The 21229-nt window shown below is 40.7% G+C and overlaps 1 protein-coding gene across 1 annotated transcript; it reads right to left on the reverse strand.

The window, feature by feature from the left end:
* Positions 1-733: 733 nt before the first annotated feature.
* zgc:101540 (hsFATP2a_ACSVL_like domain-containing protein) lies at positions 734-19790 on the reverse strand. Its single transcript, XM_046352256.1, has 10 exons — positions 19171-19790; positions 15570-15779; positions 14507-14665; positions 13354-13478; positions 10635-10829; positions 10382-10472; positions 9575-9773; positions 9221-9318; positions 6184-6314; positions 734-1444 (listed from the first exon to the last, which is right to left on the reverse strand). Exons 1-10 carry the CDS (start codon positions 19646-19648, stop codon positions 1268-1270), a joined length of 1863 nt encoding a protein of 620 aa, XP_046208212.1. The 5' UTR covers positions 19649-19790; the 3' UTR covers positions 734-1267.
* Positions 19791-21229: the final 1439 nt, after the last annotated feature.

The raw sequence follows: 21229 nt of genomic DNA on the forward strand, positions 1-21229 counted from the left end.
CTTTCAGATGAGACTGAATTAAGGTGACGATTAACATTGACTGCTATTGATGTAAAATATTACTAGGTCTTTAAGAGTTTATTCGGAAGATAACAGCTCAAATATTCTTTCGTGATGCCCCGACTCTTTAGTTAATTACAATTACATGATTACACCTGCATTGTTTGCTGTTTGGGGTTTTAGGCTGGGTTTCTGTACAGCACTTTGAGATATCAGCTGATGTACGAAGGGCTATATAAATACATTTGATTTGATTTGATTAGCTCAATCAGGTAATATTAGTTACGGAGAAATTATTTTATATAGAATAGCATGTCATATCACTTAATCCGGCATAGCCAAAAGACGACAACAGGAACATTGCCTTTAAATTTCAGTAACACTGAACTTCTGCGATACGGATTGAATAGAGAGCCCTGATATCATAAATTGGTTTATAGTGCCCTGATATCATAAATTGGTTTATAGTGCCCTGATATCATAAATTGGTTTATAGTGCCCTGATATCATAAATTGGTTTATAGTGCCCTGATATCATAAATTGGTTTATAGTGCCCTGATATCATAAATTGGTTTATAGTGCCCTGATATCATAAATTGGTTTATAGTGCCCTGATATCATAAATTGGTTTATAGTGCCCTGATATCATAAATTGGTTTATAGTGCCCTGATATCATAAATTGGTTTATAGTGTCGTCCACAATCTAGTATAGGAAGAAGACAAGGAAATGATTTGGGTTCATAAAGTTTTATTAACTATTCAAAAAGTACAATCAATATACTATATCAAAATATCAAGTTTGTTTTCAAGCACCTTCAGATGCTAGTACCCTCTACAATATACTGTATAACTGTAAACAATTTAAAGTCTGGTTAAGACCAAAAATACATAATTTTAAACATGATCAGGTTTGTTACAAAATATAATTCAAATCTATTCCCTGAGATTAGTAGACAAGGACAATGGGTTTTAGTCAACAGAATCATTATGCCATATTATTCCCCTGTGTCATCTGTTAACAGCAGACCTTGCTCCAAATACTATTGGAAATCATTTCAAATGCCGGGTGGGGTTTGCAGTTTTAGGATTATTCTATTGGTCCGTTAACCCAGGCAAGCTCAATGCGCAGAGAAAAAGTATATGAAATAATCTAATAGTATTTGAAACCAGGTCTAAACATTAGACATTTAATAATTCATGCAGATTTTGTACATTAATTGGCTACCATGATTATTTATTTATTTTTTAAAAATCACATTTTGATTTTATAACTTAATTTCTCTGGTGTTTATGGAGGAGTATATCTCTTCGGTGAGTGGTACGTATGTTTTCTTAGCTGGATCTAAGAAGTACAGAGGATCTTGGACCACAGCTGGGTTGAAGCCCTCTTCCACCAACGTCACTTTCTTCATCTTAAATGTTCCCGTCATCTCGAAGGAGGTCTTAAGTGTTATACATAAGAATATATTCAAGATTATTTTAAGAATATTAACTCAGCAAAAAAAGAAACAGACCTTTTTCAGGACCCTGTCTTTCAAAGATAATACGTAAAAATCCATATAACTTCACAGATCATTGTAAAGGGTGTAAACACTGTTTCCCATGCTTGCTCAATGAACCATAAACAATTAATGAACATGCACCTGTGGAACAGTCGTTATGACACAAACAGTTTACAGACGGGAGGCAATTAAGGTCACAGTTATGAAAACTTAGTCAGTTGAAAGTTCTCTTTAGTGTCCTATGAAAAACACCAAAAGAAAGATGCCCAGGGTCCCTGCTCATCTGCGTGAACGTGTCTTAGGCATGCTGCAAGGAGGCATGAGGACTGCAGATGTGGCCAGGGCAATAAATTGTAATGTCTGTACTGTGAGACGCCTAAGACAGCGCTGCAGGGAGACAGAACAGACAGCTGATCATGCAGTGGCAGACCACGTGTAACAACACCTGCACAGGATCGGTACATCCGAACATCACACCTGCGGGACAGGTGCAGGATGGCAACAACAACTGTAACTGAGTTACACCAGGAACTCACAATCCCTCCTTCAGTGCTCAGACTGTCCACCATAAGATGAGAGAGGCTGGACTGAGGGCTTGTAGGCCTGTTGTAAAGCAGGTCCTCAACAGACATCACTGGCAACAACGCCGCCTATGGGCACCAACCCACCATCGCTGGACCAGACAGGACTGGCAAAAAGTGCTCTTCACTGACGAGTCACGGTTTTGTCTCACCAGGGGTGATGGTCGGATTCATGTTTAGCGTCGAAGAAATGGGAGTTACACAGAGGCCTGTACTCTGGAGTGGGATCGATTTGGAGGTGGAAGGTCAGTCATAGTCTGGGGCGGTGTGTCACAGCATCATCGGACACAGCTTGTTGTCATTGCAGGCAATCTCAACGCTGTATGTTACAGAGAAGACATCCTCCTCCCTCATGTGGTACCTTTCCTGCAGGCTCATCCTGACATGACCCTCCAGCATGACAAAGCCACCAGCATACTGCTCGTTCTGTCTGTGCCTGGATCTCAATCCCATTGAGCACGTCTGGGACCTATTAGATAGGGCAAAGGCCATTCCCCCCAGAAATGTCTGGGAACTTGCATGTGCCTTGGTGGAAGAGTGGGGTAACATCTCACAGCAAGGGCTGGCAAATCTAGTGCAATCTATGAGGAGGAGACACACTGCAGTACTAAATGCAGCTGGTGGCCACACCAGATACTGACTAACTTTTGACCCCCCCCCCCCCTTTTGTTCAGGGACACATTATTCCATGTCTGTGGAACTTGTTCAGTTTAGGTCTGTTGTTGAATCTTGTTATGTTCATACATACAGTTTGCAGAAAATAAACACAGTTGACAGTGTGAGGACGTTTCTTTTTTTGCTGAGTTTAAACACACACAGAGTGTACAAATATTAAGTACATGTTCCTAATATTGAGTGTTTGAAGGTTCTCCCATCTTCACAGAGGAAACTGGAGCTTTGGCAGAGGGAGCATCGGGTTCACCTCCCTGACCAAGGCCCTTCTCCCCCGATTGCTCAGTTTGGCTCTAGGAAGTATTGATGGTTCCAAACACATATCTCTTTTAGACAAATATTCACACCCTTGAGTCAATGAATGTCAGAAGCATCTTTGGCAGAGGTGCTTCGAACAACTATTGACTCAAGTGTGAATATTTATGTATATGAGATCTGTAAATGGAGGTTTGGAACCACCAAGACTTTTCCTAGAGCTGACCGCCCGGCCAAACTGAGCAATCGGGGGAGAAGGACCTTGGTCAGGGTGGTGTCCAAAGCCCCAGGGTTCCTCTGTGGAGATGGGAGAACCTTCCAGAAGGACAACCATCTCTGCAGCACTCCACCAATCAGGTCTTTATGGTAGAGTCGCCAGATGGAAGCCACTCTTCAGTGAAAGGCACATGAAAGCCTGCTTGGAGTTTGCCACAAGGTACAGTTGGAGTCATTAAAACTCGTTTTTAAAACATTCCACATATTTCTTGTTAACAAACTATAGTTTTGGCAAATTGGTTAGGACATATACTTTGTGCATGACAAGTCATTTTTCCAACAATTCTTTACAGACCGATTAATTCACTGTATCACAATTCCAGTGGGTCAGAAGTTTACATACACTAAGTTGACTGTGCCTTTAAACAGCTTGGGAAATTCCAGAAAATTATGTCATGGCTTTAGAAGCTTCTGATAGGCTAATTGACATCATTTGAGTCAATTGAAGGTGTACCTGTGGATGTATTTCAAAGCCTACCATCAAACTCAGTGCCTCTTTGCTTGACATCATGGGAAAATCAAATTAATTCAGCCAAGACCTCAGAAAATAAATTGTAGACCACAAGTCTGGTTCATCCTTGGGAGCAATTTCCAAACGCCTGAAGGTACCATGTTCATCTGTACAAACAATAATATACAAGTATAAACACCATGGGTCCACACAGCCGCCATACCGCTCAGGAAGGAGAAGCGTTCTGTCTCCTAAATATGAAAGTACTTTGTGAAAAGTGCAAATCAATCCAAGAACAACAGCAAAGGACCTTGTGAGATGCTGGAGGAAACGGGTACAGAAGTATCTATATCCACAGTAAAACGAGTCCTATATCCAATCAAATCAAATGTATTTATAAAGCCCTTCTTGCATCAGCTGATATCTCAAAGTGCTGTCCAGAAATCGACATAACCTGAAAGGCCGCTCATCAAGGAAGAAGCCACTGCCCCAAAACCGCCATAAAAAAAAGCAAGACTACAGTTTCCAACTGCACTTGGGGGAAAAGATCGTACTTTTTGGAGAAATGTCCTCTGGTCTGATGAAACAAAAATAGAACTGTTTGGACATAATGACCATCGTTATGTTTGGAGGAAAAAAGGGGATGCTTGCAAGCTGAAGAACACCATCTCAACCGTGAAGCACGGGAGTGGTAGCATCATGTTGTGGGGGTGCTTTGCTGCAGGAGGGACTGGTGCACTTCACAAAATAGATGGAATCATGAGGGAGGACAATTATGTGGATATATTGAAGCAACATCAAGACATCAGTCAGGAAGTTAAAGCTTGGTCGCAAATGGGTCATCCAAATGGACAATGACCCCAAGCATACTTCCAAACTTGTGGCAAAATGGCTTAAGGACAACAAAGTCAAGTTATTGGAGTGGCCATCACAAAGCCCTGACCTCAATCCTATAGAAAATTTGTGGGCAGAACTGAAAAAGAGTATGCGAGCAAGGTGGCCTTACAAACCTGACTCAGTTACACCAGCTCTGTCAGGAAGAATGGGCCAAAAGTCTCCCAATTTTTTGTGGAAAGCTACCTGAAACGTTTGACCCAAATTAAACAATTTAAAGGCAATGCTACCGAATACTAATTGAGTGTATGTAAACTTCTGACCATCTGGGAATGTTATGAAAGGAATAAAAGCTGAAATAAATCACTACTATTATTCTGACATTTCACATTCCTAAATTAAAGTGGTGATCTAACTGACCTAAGACAGGGAATTTTTACTAGGATTAAATGTCAGGAATTGTAAAAAACTGAGTTTAAATGTATTTGGCGAAGGTGTATGTAAACTTCTGACTTCAAATGTACCTAAAGGACTCTCAGAGCATGAGAAACAAGATTCTCTGGTCTGATGAAACAGATTGAACTCTTTGGCCTGAATGCCAAGCGTCACGTCTGGAGGAAACCTGGCACCATCCCTACAGTGAAGCATTGTAGTGGCAGCATTATGCTGTGGGGATGTTTTTCAGCGTCAGGGACTGGGAGACTATTCAGGATCAAGGGAAAGATGAACAGACCAAAGTACAGAGATCCTTGAAGAAGTCCTGAGCGCTCTGGAGCAGGTTCTCAGACTGGGGTGAAGTTTCACCTTCCAACAGGACAACGACCCTATACACACAGCCAAGACAACGCGGGAGTGGCTTCAGGACAAGTCTCTGAGCCAGAGCCCGGACTTGAACCTGATCGAACATCTCTGGAGAGACCTGAAAATAGCTGTGCAGCGACGTTTCTCATCCAACCTGACAGAGCTTGAGAAGATCTGCAGAGAAGAATGGGAGAAACTCCCCAAATACAGGTGTGCCAAGCTTGTAGTGTCATACCCAAAAAGACACCAGGCTGTAATCACTGCCAAAGGTGCTTCAACAAAGTACTGAGTAAAGGGTCTGAATACTTATGTAAATGGGATAATTCAGTTTTTTTATGTTTAATAAATCTGCAAAACATTATTGATCAAAACCTGCTCCAGAGCACTCAGGACCTCATACTGGGGGCGAACATTCTCTCAATTTCGAGTCTCATAGCCAACCGTCTGAATACTTAAATAAGGTATTGTTTAAAAAAAATATATATGACATTTGTATAATGGGGCATTGTGTGTTGATTGATGATAAAAAAAAATGTTTTATTTAATCCATTTTAGAATAAGGCTGTAACGTAACAAAATGTGGAAAAGGTTAAGGGGTCTGAATACTTTCTGAATGCACCGTAAACAGTATACAAGTATATTTAAAGAGCTCAGTATACTTCAAGACAACAGATTTTTTTCAACTTGAACGACAGAGGTGTTAAAAGAACATTTCAATAGTAAAATACCTTGATAGTTACACTGATTCAAATCATGATAACAAAGCTGACTTTTAACATGATTAAAAAGAGATGTCGGGTAAAGCTCACCTGTATTCTAATGAAGCGGGGTCTTGCGTAAGCAGGCAGGTAGCTGGCTACTTGGCTGAAGGTGCTAGCGCCGTCAAACTCTTTCCCTTCTTCTACCTTTACAGCAGCCATTCCAATCCTCCCCTCGTGACCTGGAGAAAGACAATACTCAGCCTACATTTAAAACAATTTTTTTAAACCTTTATTTAACTAGGCAAGTCAGTTAAGAACAAATTGTTATTTACAGTGACGGCCTACACCGGACGACGCTGGGCAAATTGTGCTCTGCCCTCTGGTTCCTCCCAATCACGGCCGGTTGTGATACAGCCCCGGGATCGAACCATGGTCTGAAGTGACGCCTCTAGCACTGAGATGCAGCGCCTTAGACCACTGCGCCGCTCGGAAGCCCACATACCAAATGCCACCCAATGTAGGGCACCCAGAGCCCTATAGGCCCTTGACAGAAGTAGTGCTCTCTACAGGGAATAGGGTGCATTTGAGACGCATAATCAGAGTCATGACAAGTCTATTGTATGTGTACGGATGTGAAGTCTGTTGTACGTGTAGTCTATTGTGTCTATTGTAGGTGTAGTATATTGTACGTACGTGTAGTATATTGTACGTACGTGTAGTATATTGTACGTACGTGTAGTATATTGTACGTGTAGTCTATTGTATGTGTAGTATATTGTACGTACGTGTAGTATATTGTACGTACGTGTAGTCTATTGTACGTGTAGTCTATTGTACGTGTAGTCTATTGTACGTGTATGGATGTGTAGTATATTGTATGTGTAGTATCTTGCACGTGTATGGATGAGTAGTCTATTGTATGTGTAGTCTATTGTACGAGTGTACGGATGAGCAGCCTGTTGCACGAGTGTACGGATGAGCAGCCTGTTGCACGAGTGTACGGATGAGCAGCCTGTTGCACGAGTGTACGGATGAGCAGCCTGTTGCACGAGTGTACGGATGAGCAGCCTGTTGCACGAGTGTACGGATGAGCAGCCTGTTGCACGAGTGTACGGATGAGCAGCCTGTTGCACGAGTGTACGGATGAGCAGCCTGTTGCACGAGTGTACGGATGAGCAGCCTGTTGCACGAGTGTACGGATGAGCAGCCTGTTGCACGAGTGTACGGATGAGCAGCCTGTTGCACGAGTGTACGGATGAGCAGCCTGTTGCACGAGTGTACGGATGAGCAGCCTGTTGCACGAGTGTACGGATGAGCAGCCTGTTGCACGAGTGTACGGATGAGCAGCCTGTTGCACGAGTGTACGGATGAGCAGCCTGTTGCACGAGTGTACGGATGAGCAGCCTGTTGCACGAGTGTACGGATGAGCAGCCTGTTGTACGAGTGTACGGATGAGCAGCCTGTTGTACGAGTGTACGGATGAGCAGCCTGTTGTACGAGTGTACGGATGAGCAGCCTGTTGTACGAGTGTACGGATGAGCAGCCTGTTGTACGAGTGTACGGATGAGCAGCCTGTTGTACGAGTGTACGGATGAGCAGCCTGTTGTACGAGTGTACGGATGAGCAGCCTGTTGTACGAGTATACGGATGAGCAGCCTGTTGTACGAGTGTACGGATGAGCAGCCTGTTGTACGAGTGTACGGATGAGCAGCCTGTTGTACGAGTGTACGGATGAGCAGTCGATTGTATTTCTTTTTATAGTATCCTACTAGCGAATAGCTAACTTATCTAAAGCCAAATCTACTGTTTAAATGAATACCCAATAAACTAAAACAATTATAATTTAAAACGACTGACCTATATTTGTTTGCCAGGAAACACAATTCTTAAAATAACCTATAATACATGTTGTAAGTAAGAACCTATAATATAAATAATAACATATAGTACATGTTGTAACTAATAACATATAGTACATGTTGTAAGTAATAACCTATAGTACATGTTGTAAGTAATACCATATAGTACATGTTGTAAGTAATACCATATAGTACATGTTGTAAGTAATACCATATAGTACATGTTGTAAGTAATACCATATAGTACATGTTGTAAGTAATACCATATAGTACATGTTGTAAGTAATACCATATAGTACATGTTGTAACTAATACCATATAGTACATGTTGTAAGTAATACCATATAGTACATGTTGTGAGTAATACCATATAGTACATGTTGTAACTAATAACCTATAGTACATGTTGTAACTAATACCAAATAGTACATGTTGTAACTAATACCATATAGTACATGTTGTAAGTAATACCATATAGTACATGTTGTAACTAATAACCTATAGTACATGTTGTAACTAATACCAAATAGTACATGTTGTAACTAATACCATATAGTACATGTTGTGAGTAATACCATATAGTACATGTTGTGACTAATACCATATAGTACATGTTGTAACTACTACCATATAGTACATGTTGTAAGTAATACCATATAGTACATGTTGTAACTACTACCAAATAGTACATGTTGTGACTAATACCATATAGTACATGTTGTAACTACTACCATATAGTACATGTTGTAAGTAATACCATATAGTACATGTTGTAACTACTACCATATAGTACGTTGTAACTAATAACCTATAGTACATGTTGTAACTAATAACCTATAGTACATGTTGTAACTAATACCAAATAGTACATGTTGTAACTAATACCATATAGTACATGTTGTAAGTAATACCATATAGTACATGTTGTGAGTAATACCATATAGTACATGTTGTGAGTAATACCATATAGTACATGTTGTAAGTAATACCATATAGTACATGTTGTAAGTAATACCATATAGTACATGTTGTGAGTAATACCATATAGTACATGTTGTGAGTAATACCATATAGTACATGTTGTAACTAATACCATATAGTACATATAAGTAATAACCCATTACACATATTGTAAGTAATGACCTATAAAGGTTGTATGTAATAATACGTTGTAGGTAATAACCCATAAATGTAAGTAATAACCTAGAATACATTACATACAACATATAACCTATAACTTAGTAGCTGTTAACAATCTAAATCTGACCATATAGATTAATATTTACCTTCAACTTTCACACCATATACATTAGCCTCCTCGATGCAGTCCACCATTGTGAGGATATCTGCCACTTCAGTTGTAGCAACATTCTCGCCTTTCCACCTGAAATAACAAAACACATTTCCATGTTGGTCAACCCCAAGAGATGTTTGGCAGCCCCAAGAGATGTTTGGCAACCCCAAGAGATTTTTGGCAGCACCAAGAGAGGTGTAATTCAAACCCTGAGTGACATACTGTGGAGGGTTGGAAAATTCTGATACCTTTACCAAAAATTCCCAGGTTTTCCAGATTATTTCCTTCTGATTTTCCAACTGGCATTTCTGGAAAACCTGGGAATTTTGTCAACCGTATTGCCTACCTGAAAGTGTCACCAACACGATCCAGAAACTGAACAAAGTTTTGTTCATCGATCCTCAACAGGTCTCCAGTGTTGAAGTACAGGTCACCTTTCTGTAAAACGTCTCTCAGTCTCTTCTTCTCCGTCTGCTGGTCGTTACCAGTGTAACCAACAAAGGGAGATCTCTTGGTTATCTTTCCAACCAAAAGTCCAGCCTCACCTAAAACAAAAGAAAGAAAGGAAGATGAGGATAATGATGCTGATGCTCCCAATTTAATATTTATTTTCAGAACTATGTATCAAGCGACTAAGGAGCACTGATCTGGGATCAGACCCCCCTCGTAAATGTAAACAAACATTGTTATCTAAGAACTGACCATAAAGCAGTCCTATTGACTGATAAGAACCTGGAGCCGTGTGTGATTGCAAAGACGACATTGGGTCATACTTTACCCAATGTTGTTCTGTCAACAATATAAAACAGGACCCGATCCATGTCACACAGTGTCCAAAGTTAGACAGTTCACAGTTGGCGAGTAAATAGAGTGTCGGTCAACTAGAAAATCTAATTTAGTGAATAAACTACGGCCCTGTACAGAAAGCAGTTGCAACATGATGCTGCTCCCAAATTAACCCCCGTCTCAACTTTGTACCGTCAACGATATGAAGCAATGACTTGGGCCCAATCCATGTCCCAGTCTGCCTTAAACTACAGTAACTTTGATAGACATCAGATTACAAACAGAGTGTCCAAAGCTAGACAGTTCACAGATTTTATGTCAGTGGGGTAAAAGTAAACAGAATTTTTTTTTTTTTTTTAAATGGTACCTTTCATTGCTTGGATACACAGACCCTTGGAGTTCCTAACAGGTTCCTCCTTCTCAATGTCAAATTTGATCAAAGTATAAGGGAACAGTCTCTGAAAGTGAAACACAATTACCATAAAAAAATATATATATATATAAAACAAAAATCTGTTGGGGCGGCACATCATTTACACATCAGGTAGTGATTTGAATCCATATGTGATCCACGTGTGGTTATCCTGGTTTCATTGTGTTGAGGTCAGATCACTACCTACCCTGTGGAGAAAGTTGACTCGTCCAACCACTCCGATCTTGCTGGTGTAGTTGATGAAGCCGATGTTGCCCTCGGTGGCAGCGTACAGTTCCCTGACAGCTACGTCTCCAAAACGATTCAGAAACTCTCTCCAGATGTCTGTACGGACGCCGTTGCCGATGGCAATACGCACTTTATGGTCCTTCTCGTTGTCTTTCTGAAAATAGAAACGGGACGGAGATGGATGTGTCTATTGAGTAGGATATCATTTCACACAGTCGGAGGTCAGAAAATAACAATTACAGGGTGGTGAAGTGTTTACAATATATTTTCTCCAATTAAAAGCAGTTAAATGCAACTTTGCTAGGTCACCTGAGGTTTTTTTTAACAGACCTTTAACTGTAACTTTAAAATAAAAACTATAGTCGTACACTATTATGCCGGAGTTACTACATACATAGATTACTACATACTACATTGTCCTCCTTCTGTAGCTCAGTTGGTAGAGCATGGCGCTTGTAACGCCAGGGTAGTGGGTTCGATCCCCGGGACCACCCATACGTAGAATGTATGCACACATGACTGTAAGTCGCTTTGGATAAAAGCGTCTGCTAAATGGCATATATTATTATTATTATTATTTATTATTACATATACTAAAAATGTGTAATTTAGCAGACACTCTTGTTTTTTATTTAATTTAACCTTTATTTCACTAGGCAAGTCAGTTAATTAAGAACAAATTATTTTTTACAATGATGGCCTACTCCGGCCAAACCCTAACTCGGACGACGCTGGGCCAATTGTCCGCCGCCCTGTGGGCCTCCATCACGGCCGGTTGTGATACAGCCTGGAATCTAACTAATGAGATGCAGAGCTTTAGACCGCTGTGCCATTCGGGAGCCCTACAGTAGTAGCTTTGATAGACATCGTATTATAAACACACACACACACACACAGTGTCCAAAGCTAGACAGTTCACAGTTGGCAGGTACACTACCGGTCCAAAGTTTTAGAAAAACCCTTGAATGAGTAGGTGTTTCTTTCTTTTACTATTTTCTACATTGTAAAATAATAGTGAAGACATCAAAACCTTGAAGTAACCAAAAAAGTGTTAAACAAATAAAAATATTTTAGATTCTTCAAATAGCCACCCTTTGCCTTGATGACAGCTTTGTACACGCTTGGCATTCTCTCAACCAGCTTCAGCTGGAATGCTTTTCCAACAGTCTTGAAGGAGTTCCCATATATGCTGAGCACTTGTTGGCTGCTTTTCCTTCACTCTGCGGTCCAACTCATCCCAAACCATCTCAAATGGGTTGAGTTTGGGGGATTGTGGAGGCCAAGTCCTCTGATGCAACACTCCATCACTCTCCTTCTTGGTAAAATAGCCCTCACACAGCCTGGAAGTGTGTTGTGTCATTGTCCTGTTGAAAAACAAATGATAGTCCCACTAAGCCCAAACCAGATGGGATGGCGTATCGCTGAAGAATGCTGTGGTATCCATGCTGGTTAAGTATGCCTTGAATTCTAATTTTATCACAGACAGTGTCACCGGCAAAGCACCCCCACACCATCACACCTCCTCCTCCATGCTTTACGGTGGGAACCACACATGCGGAGATCATCCGTCCATCTACACAGATGGAACCAAAAATTGGAACCAAAAATTCAAAATTTGGACTCCAGACCAAAGGACCAGTCTAATGTCCATTGCTCATGTTTCTTGGCCCAAGCAAGTCTCTTCTTCTTATTGGTGTCCTTTAGTAGTGGATTCTTTGCAGCAATTTGACCATGAAGGCCTGATTCGCGCAATCTCCTCTGAACAGTTGATGTTGAGATGTGTCTGTTACTTGAACTCTGTGAAGCAGTTATTTGGGCTGCAATTTCTGAGGCGGGTAACATTAATGAACTTATCCTCTGCAGCAGAGGTAACTCTGGGTCTTCCATTCCTGTGGTGGTCCTCATGAGAGCCAGTTTCATCATAGCACTTGATGGATTTTGCAACTGCACTTGAAGAAACTTTCAAAGTTCTTCAAATGTTCCATATTGACTGATCTTCATGTCTTAAAGTAATGATGGACTGTCGTTTCTCTTTGCTTATTTGAGCTGTTCTTGCCATAATATGGACTTGGTCTTTTACCAAATAGGGCTATCTTCTGTATACCTTGTCACAACACAACTGATTGGCTCAAATGCATTAAGGAAAGAAATTCCACAAATTAACTTTTAAGAAGGCACACCTGTTAATTGAAATGCATTCCAGGTGACTTCCTCTTGAAGCTGGTTGAATTTCAAAGCTGTCATCAAGTCAAAGGGTGGCTACCCTGAAGAATCTCAAATATAAAATATATTTTGATTTGTTTAACACTTTTTTGGGTTACTACATGATTCCATATGTGTTATTTCATAGTTTCAATGTCTTCACGATCATTCTACAATGTAGAAAATAGTAGAAAAACCCTTGAATGAGTAGGTGTTCTAAAACCTTTGACCGGTAGAGTAAATCCAGGGTCGGTCAACTAGAAAATCTAATTTAGTGAATAAACTACGGCCCTGTACAGAAAGCAGTTGCAACATGATGCTGCTCCCAAATTCACTCCTTTCTCATTCTCACGTTGGGAAACATTTTCGTACGGGTCCCCAGTGGGAAATCGAACCCACAACCCTGTCATTGCAAGCGCCATACTCTACCAACTGAGCCACACAAGGATCGGTGTCCTAGATGAGGTGTCCTTTACCATGGGTGTGTTGCAGAGGTATCTCATGGTCTCTCCGATGTACTGAATCACTGTTACATGATGTTTCCTACAGTCCTCCCAGAACTGAGACGCTGAAAACTTTCTCCTCAGAACAACTGTTATGCCTGGTATAAAAGAGACAGATGATGTAACAGATTGGGTATTTAATCATATATCCTGATTAACTTACACCATCTTATTTAGGACATGTTTTAAAAGTAGACCAAAGTCATCTTTTCACTGTGCAACACGAAACGTCGAACTCCTATGTGGATGTATGAGTGTGAAAACTACTAATGTGTCTTATGGCTTCGTTCATCATGCGATACACTCTGCTCTGATTGGCTTCGTTCATCATGCGATACACTCTGCTCTGATTGGCTTCGTTCATCATGCGATACACTCTGCTCTGATTGGCTTCGTTCATCATGCGATACACTCTGCTCTGATTGGCTTCGTTCATCATGCGATACACTCTGCTCTGATTGGCTTCGTTCATCATGCGATACACTCTGCTCTGATTGGCTTCGTTCATCATGCGATACACTCTGCTCTGATTGGCTTCGTTCATCATGCGATACACTCTGCTCTGATTGGCTTCGTTCATCATGCGATACACTCTGGTCTGATTGGCTTCGTTCATCATGCGATACACTCTGCTCTGATTGGCTTCGTTCATCATGCGATACACTCTGCTCTGATTGGCTTCGTTCATCATGCGATACACTCTGCTCTGATTGGCTCCGTTCATCATGCGATACACTCTGCTCTGATTGGCTCCGTTCATCATGCGATACACTCTGCTCTGATTGGCTCCGTTCATCATGCGATACACTCTGCTCTGATTGGCTCCGTTCATCATGCGATACACTCTGCTCTGATTGGCTCCGTTCATCATGCGATACACTCTGCTCTGATTGGCTTCGTTCATCATGCGATACACTCTGCTCTGATTGGCTTCGTTCATCAGGCGATACACTCTGCTCTGATTGGCTTCGTTCATCATGCGATACACTCTGCTCTTATATGTATAGAGTATGACTCAATTCTGTATGGTTTATTTGAATAGGGGCAGATACAAACACATTGACACGTTAAATAAACAATCTGACAACTCATTCCTAGCATTTCAAAATAAGAGTCGTAACGTTACCCCTCTCGATGGCCCCAGCGAGTCCGATGAGGAAGCCTGCGCTGTGATACAGAGGCAGGTTGATATAGAACACATCCTCGGACGTCACTCCTGAGACGGCTTGGATAAAGGACGCAACCCACACCCTCTCCTGGGTCACCAGAGCCGCTTTAGGTAGACCTACAGTCAGATAGGACAGTGGGTTATCTATAGACAATAGACACAGTGCATTGAATGACGTATTCCTAACAAATCCTACCCCCAGGAAACAACTCAATAGGTATAAGCAACGACAACAACAAAAATGATTTCAGATTTACATGAAGTGCCTACATCCAAATTCATCCATTAGGGGACTTGGAGCCCTTTCCAGAAACCATCCCCAGCGCCTTCCTGCCCTAGTCCCAGGGCTGGAAGGAGTGGTACCAGTGCTTCTTGAGAAGTAGAGGAGGACCAAGGTTCTTACCAGTGGGTCCTGAGGTGTAGAGGAGGACCAAGGTTCTTACCAGTGGGTCCTGAGGTGTAGAGGAGGACCAAGGTTCTTACCAGTGGGTCCTGAGGTGTAGAGGAGGACCAAGGTTCTTACCAGTGGGTCCTGAGGTGTAGAGGAGGACCAAGGTTCTTACCAGTGGGTCCTGAGGTGTAGAGGAGGACCAAGGTTCTTACCAGTGGGTCCTGAGGTGTAGAGGAGGACCAAGGTTCTTACCAGTGGGTCCTGAGGTGTAGAGGAGGACCAAGGTTCTTACCAGTGGGTCCTGAGGTGTAGAGGAGGACCAAGGTTCTTACCAGTGGGTCCTGAGGTGTAGAGGAGGACCAAGGTTCTTACCAGTGGGTCCTGAGGTGTAGAGGAGGACCAAGGTTCTTACCAGTGGGTCCTGAGGTGTAGAGGAGGACCAAGGTTCTTACCAGTGGTCCCTGAGGTGTAGAGGAGGACTGGGGTTCTTACCAGTGGTCCCTGAGGTGTAGAGGAGGACCAAAGTTCTTACCAGTGGGTCCTGAGGTGTAGAGGAGGACTGAGGTTCTTACCAGTGGTTCCTGAGGTGTAGTGGAGGACTGAGGTGTAGAGGAGGACTGAGGTTCTTACCAGTGGTCCCTGAGGTGTAGATGTAGAGAGCAGGGCTCTTGCTGGTGATGTTGGCCCTGAGGTCAGCTGACAGGGGAGTGTCTGAGGCCTGGGTGATATGTTCTGAGAGGGGGTTGATGCCTTCTACACTGCACTCCTCTGACAAGAGGTACACAGAGATACCCTGCTGTTTTAGTGTAGGGAGAACCTCCTCCACTGCCTCTTTCAGCTCTGTAGGATACAGGAAGGAGAGAGGGAGAGAGACAGACAGGGAGAGACAGGGGGAGACACATGTAGAGAGAGACAGACAGGGAGAGACAGACAGGGAGAGACACATGTAGAGAGAGACAGGGAGAGACAGGCAGGCAGGTGATGTTACTCTCAACTCCTTAGACCAGGTTCCCCACCTGGTGCCCTGGAGGTGATTTTATTTGGCCCCCCAAGTTTTCTGAGAAGGCGGGGTTTTTTTTGGACATAAAATACTAAAAATACCAGCAAATCAGCTTCAAGTGACTTTATTTTATGTAAATCTGTTGCAAATATATTTCCTTTGATAATAGAGAGATAAATATGATCATATACAGATGTAAGCAAGGTTTGAAATAATGTTTTAGTCAAATATATATTTGGGCTTCTTCCAGTCAACTTGCAGTCTACAAATGATTAGTAATTATGTTCAGGTCCTCCATTGAGAAATGCCTGGGGTTTCTACACTACATACCAGAACATGTCTTGCTGTCAGCCCCTCAGAAGATCAACCTTGAGTAACATGCCAAATGAGGGCTTATGTTACATTCCGAGTAGAATACATTGCTAATAGAACACATTGCTTATAAAATACAGTATTAAACATTCCAATAGAATACATTCCTAATAGAATACAGTATTAAACATTCCAATAGAATACATTCCTAATAGAATACAGTATTAAACATTCCAATAGAATACATTCCTAATAGAATACAGTATTAAACATTCCAATAGAATACATTCCTAATAGAATACAGTATTAAACATTCCAATAGAATACATTCCTAATAGACTGGCCAAACCTAGGCATTCATAGATCACCGTATGATCCTCAAACCAAAAGACTGGCCAAACATATGTTTCTAAAAGTGAATTCATTATTATGTCATTTTAAGTCATTATTTTGCACATTTTATATTATACAGCCTAAATATGACATGTATAGGCATGTTGTTAAAGTGCTGTTGACATCCTGAGCGCTCCTGCCAGACTGTAGCGTGTTTCAAATACTTCACAATGTATTTCTTAAAACAATAATAATAAATAATAATAATGATAACAATAATACCAATAATAATAATGATGATAATAATAATAATAACAATAATACCAATAATAATAATGATGATAATAATAATAATGATTATAATAATAATAATAATGATAACAATAATACTAATAATAATAATGATTATAATAATAATAATAATAATAATGATTATAATAATAATAATAATAATGATGATAATAATAATAATAATGATAACAAGAATACCAATAATAATAATGATAACAATAATACCAATAATACCAATAACAATAATGATAATAATAATAATAATAAATAATAATGATGATAATAATAATAATAACAATGATGATAACAATAATACCAATAATAATAATAATAATAATAATACCAATAATAATGATGATAATAATAACAATGATGATAATAATAATAATAACAATGATGATAATAATACCAATAATAATAATAATAATAATAATGATAATAATAATAATAATGATGATAACAATAATACCAATAATAATAATAATAATAATAATACCAATAATAATGATGATAATAATAACAATGATGATAATAATACCAATAATAATAATAAACCGGGCGATGCTGGGCCAATTGTGCGCCGCCCTATGGGACTCCCAAAAACGTCCGGATGTGATACAGCCTAGAATCAAACCAGGGGCTGTAGTGACGCCTCTTGCACTGACATGCAGTGCCTTTAGACCACTGCGCCACTAGGGAGCCCCAGTGAAAAGCTAAAAAAGCATTAGACACACCCCCAAACCTATAGCCAGCGTTTAGATTTACTATTGTGCGAAGTGTGTAAATCAATTACAAATTACATGATCCTCCCCCTGCACGAAATGTTAAAATACTAAACCATCCCAACTAATTGAAATTTAAAAATGATGACCATCCCCCATTTTACTCTGGGTAAAAAAAAAAAAAAGTACATTTTGACCACTCCCTAACTGTAAGTCGGGCAACTAGTCTACACGCCACTTGTCTTTGAGAACGGGCAGAAAAGTTTACTTCAATATGTGGGAGGCAAAAAAGACGATATCGGAGTTTAATTCAATAAGGGAAATGCTGAGAAATGGAGAGTTGATTTGGTTAACAGGTAAAAGGAGAAGATAGCAGTACCTGCTATGGTATGTGTGATGATTGTGAGGCACTATACAAATTCGACAGTCACACGATGGGTTTGTTCAAGTGAGCCTACTGTTCAGATGGGTTAAATGGAAACTGACATCTGGACACTTACTGAATGTCTGTAACCTCTCACATAGCCTTCATATTAACTCCTGCAGAATTAAACATTTCTTGCAGTAAATTATACATCAAATGTAATAATAAATGTTTACTCGGGAACAGGAGTGGGGAAATCTGATTTATTTCAGCATTTGGAGAATATAAACGCTCAGATACTGTCTGTAGTAGAGGTGCTATCTTTAAAAGCAGTATTTTAAGCCACATAAAATATAAATCCAATCCGAACTGAATATGTGTCAGAAACATGTCGTTTTTTCAAAGCTTTATATTTCCTTACAACCGGTCAAATGTAAGTCACTTTGAAAAATCTCCGCAGTCCCGAAACTCCGCGAAAGTTGACAGGAAATTTTACCGATGTCAATTAGATTGCAGCTTTCCTTCTATTAAATCTGGTGAGCAAGGGTTTATTAAATATTCTATGGCAACATACTGTACAATGACAGAATAGAAGTTGACTAACAAATAGCCTAAACAAATGTCGGAAATTACAAACAGAAACATATATAGTCGGACAGAAAAAAAAATCGCTCGCCTAAAGCACATTTTCTATATTAGTGGTTAATTAAAGGCCTCAGATGTTTACTTTAGCTCATTTAGTCAGGCGGTTGTGGATGGGTTATTAGCTACCGCTACTGCAAATCGGTCTTACTAATGGAACACACTAGTATAATGATTGCCGTTTAGGGTTTTTTAAATATATACTGTAGGCCTACCCCTAGACTAGTGCCTAGTAGTCTAGAAACACATGCACCACAACCTTAAGGGTTTCAATAGTTACCTCAGCCCTAAAGTCAAAATTGGCTATGTTTTTTTGGTCTTAATTGAAGGTTAGTCATAAGGTTAACAGTGTGGTTAGGTTTCAAATCATATTTTTAATAATAGAAATTGTAGGAGTTTAGCCATAATTATGGCTTTGTGGCCGTGGTTACTAGTGCCAAACCGACCCTATCCTTTACCTACGCGTGTGTCGTGAACAACATTATCGTGAGCAAACAGCAGAATAGTAGGGTCGACTTCAAAATAAAAGTCCCACATTGAAACTGATGAACATCGTGGAATCCTTACCTGCAGCCGCGATGATCACTTTGGCCCCACAGCATGAGAAACAGTGTAGCAGAGATTTTGACCGTATGTTGAAGTTTAGCAGAGCGGTTGCACAGCCCAGTTTGGCCAGGCCCAGCCAAATCCACGCGTAAGAGGGTTCGTTCCCCATAAAGAGAGCTACCGTGTCCCCCTCTTTTAGATTAGCGTGAGTCTTCAATGCTCTGGCAACCTTGTTACTCTGCTTATCCACCTCGATGTAAGAATGGGATGTCCCCTCAAAATGCATAAACGTTTTATTCGGTTGTTTCTTCACCGTGTCCAAAAAGCAGTCCAAAATGCTATAGAAAGGATTTTTCTTTTTGTATTTGTGCACCCTGATTCCAAGTTTGATTGCTCTGAAGATATATGAACAGTCTTGGCCAAAGTATGGATCGAATAACGTTTTCAGAAGAAAGGGCAAAACAGCCAATCCGGCTATGATTGTAAGCCAAATGTACATTTTGTAGCTGCGGGTTACAGACGCATGTGCCGCTGAGAATTAGAAGGTTGTAGAACTACCTCCAAAAAACGGAACGTTATAAAGTAACAAATGGGTGGCAAAGTTCAATCCGAAATCCCGACCTCGCATAACAAGCAGCCCTAGAGCAGTGGGCGGTGTACATGTCCTCCATAATTCCTCCCCCTGTGGGTTGCCAGATTGAGTTTAACATTTAACTGATATTTCACATGAACAAAATCTCTGATATGATCAAGAATTATGTACATATGGCTCAAATTAAAATAAACAGCTGATAATCGTCTGTTACTGGCAAGCAGCTGGAAATACCATTTACAAACGTCATTCAATACATAAAGTATATGGCAACCAATGCCCTGCAACAACCTTTGAGCGAGCCTAGTGGGCGGGCACATCACCCAACCAGTAGTTCAGCACTGATTGGATAAGACTTATGAAAGACCCTTGTGAAAGGAACGCTGGAGTTGTGAGCTAATATTCCTTGTGCCATGTGTACAGATGTTGTTTTAGACAGTAAAGTAGCCTAGTAGAGCCTGATTCAGTAGAAAGTAGAGGAACATAGTAGAGCCTGATTCAGTAGACAGTAGAGGAACATAGTAGAGCCTGATTCAGTAGACAGTAGAGGAGCATAGTAGAGCCTGATTCAGTAGACAGTAGAGGAGCATAGTAGAGCCTGATTCAGTAGACAGTAGAGGAACATAGTAGAGCCTGATTCAGTAGACAGTAAAGGAATGTAGTAGAGCCTGATTCAGTAGACAGTAGAGGAACATAGTAGAGCCTGATTCAGTAGACAGTAGAGGAACGTAGTAGAGCCTGATTCAGTAGACAGTATAGGAACATAGTAGAGCCTGATTCAGTAGACAGTAGAGGAACGTAGTAGAGCCTGATTCAGTAGACAGTATAGGAACATAGTAGAGCCTGATTCAGTACAGTAGAGGAACATAGTAGAGCCTGATTCAGTAGACAGTAAAGGAACGTAGTAGAGCCTGATTCAGTACAGTAGAGGAACATAGTAGAGCCTGATTCAGTAGACAGTAAAGGAACGTAGTAGAGCCTGATTCAGTACAGTAGAGGAACATAGTAGAGCCTGATTCAGTAGACAGTAAAGGAACGTAGTAGAGCCTGATTCAGTACAGTAGAGGAACATAGTAGAGCCTGATTCAGTAGACAGTAAAGGAACGTAGTAGAGCCTGATTCAGTAGACAGTAGAGGAACATATTAGAGCCTGATTCAGTACAGTAGAGGAACATAGTAGAGCCTGAATCAGTAGACAGTATAGGAACATAGTAGAGCCTGATTCAGTAGACAGTAAAATAGCCCAGTAGAGCCAGAATCAGTAGACAGTATAGGAACATAGTAGAGCCTGATTCAGTAGACAGTAGAGGAACATAGTAGAGCCTGATTCAGTAGACAGTAAATGAACATAGTAGAGCCTGATTCAGTACAGTAGAGGAACATAGTAGAGCCTGATTCAGTAGACAGTAGAGGAACGTAGTAGAGCCTGATTCAGTACAATAGAGTAGCATAGTAGAGCCTGATTCAGTACAGTAGAGGAACATAGTA

Source organism: Oncorhynchus gorbuscha, linkage group LG06, assembly GCF_021184085.1.
Source record: "Oncorhynchus gorbuscha isolate QuinsamMale2020 ecotype Even-year linkage group LG06, OgorEven_v1.0, whole genome shotgun sequence".
NCBI lineage: Eukaryota > Metazoa > Chordata > Actinopteri > Salmoniformes > Salmonidae > Oncorhynchus > Oncorhynchus gorbuscha.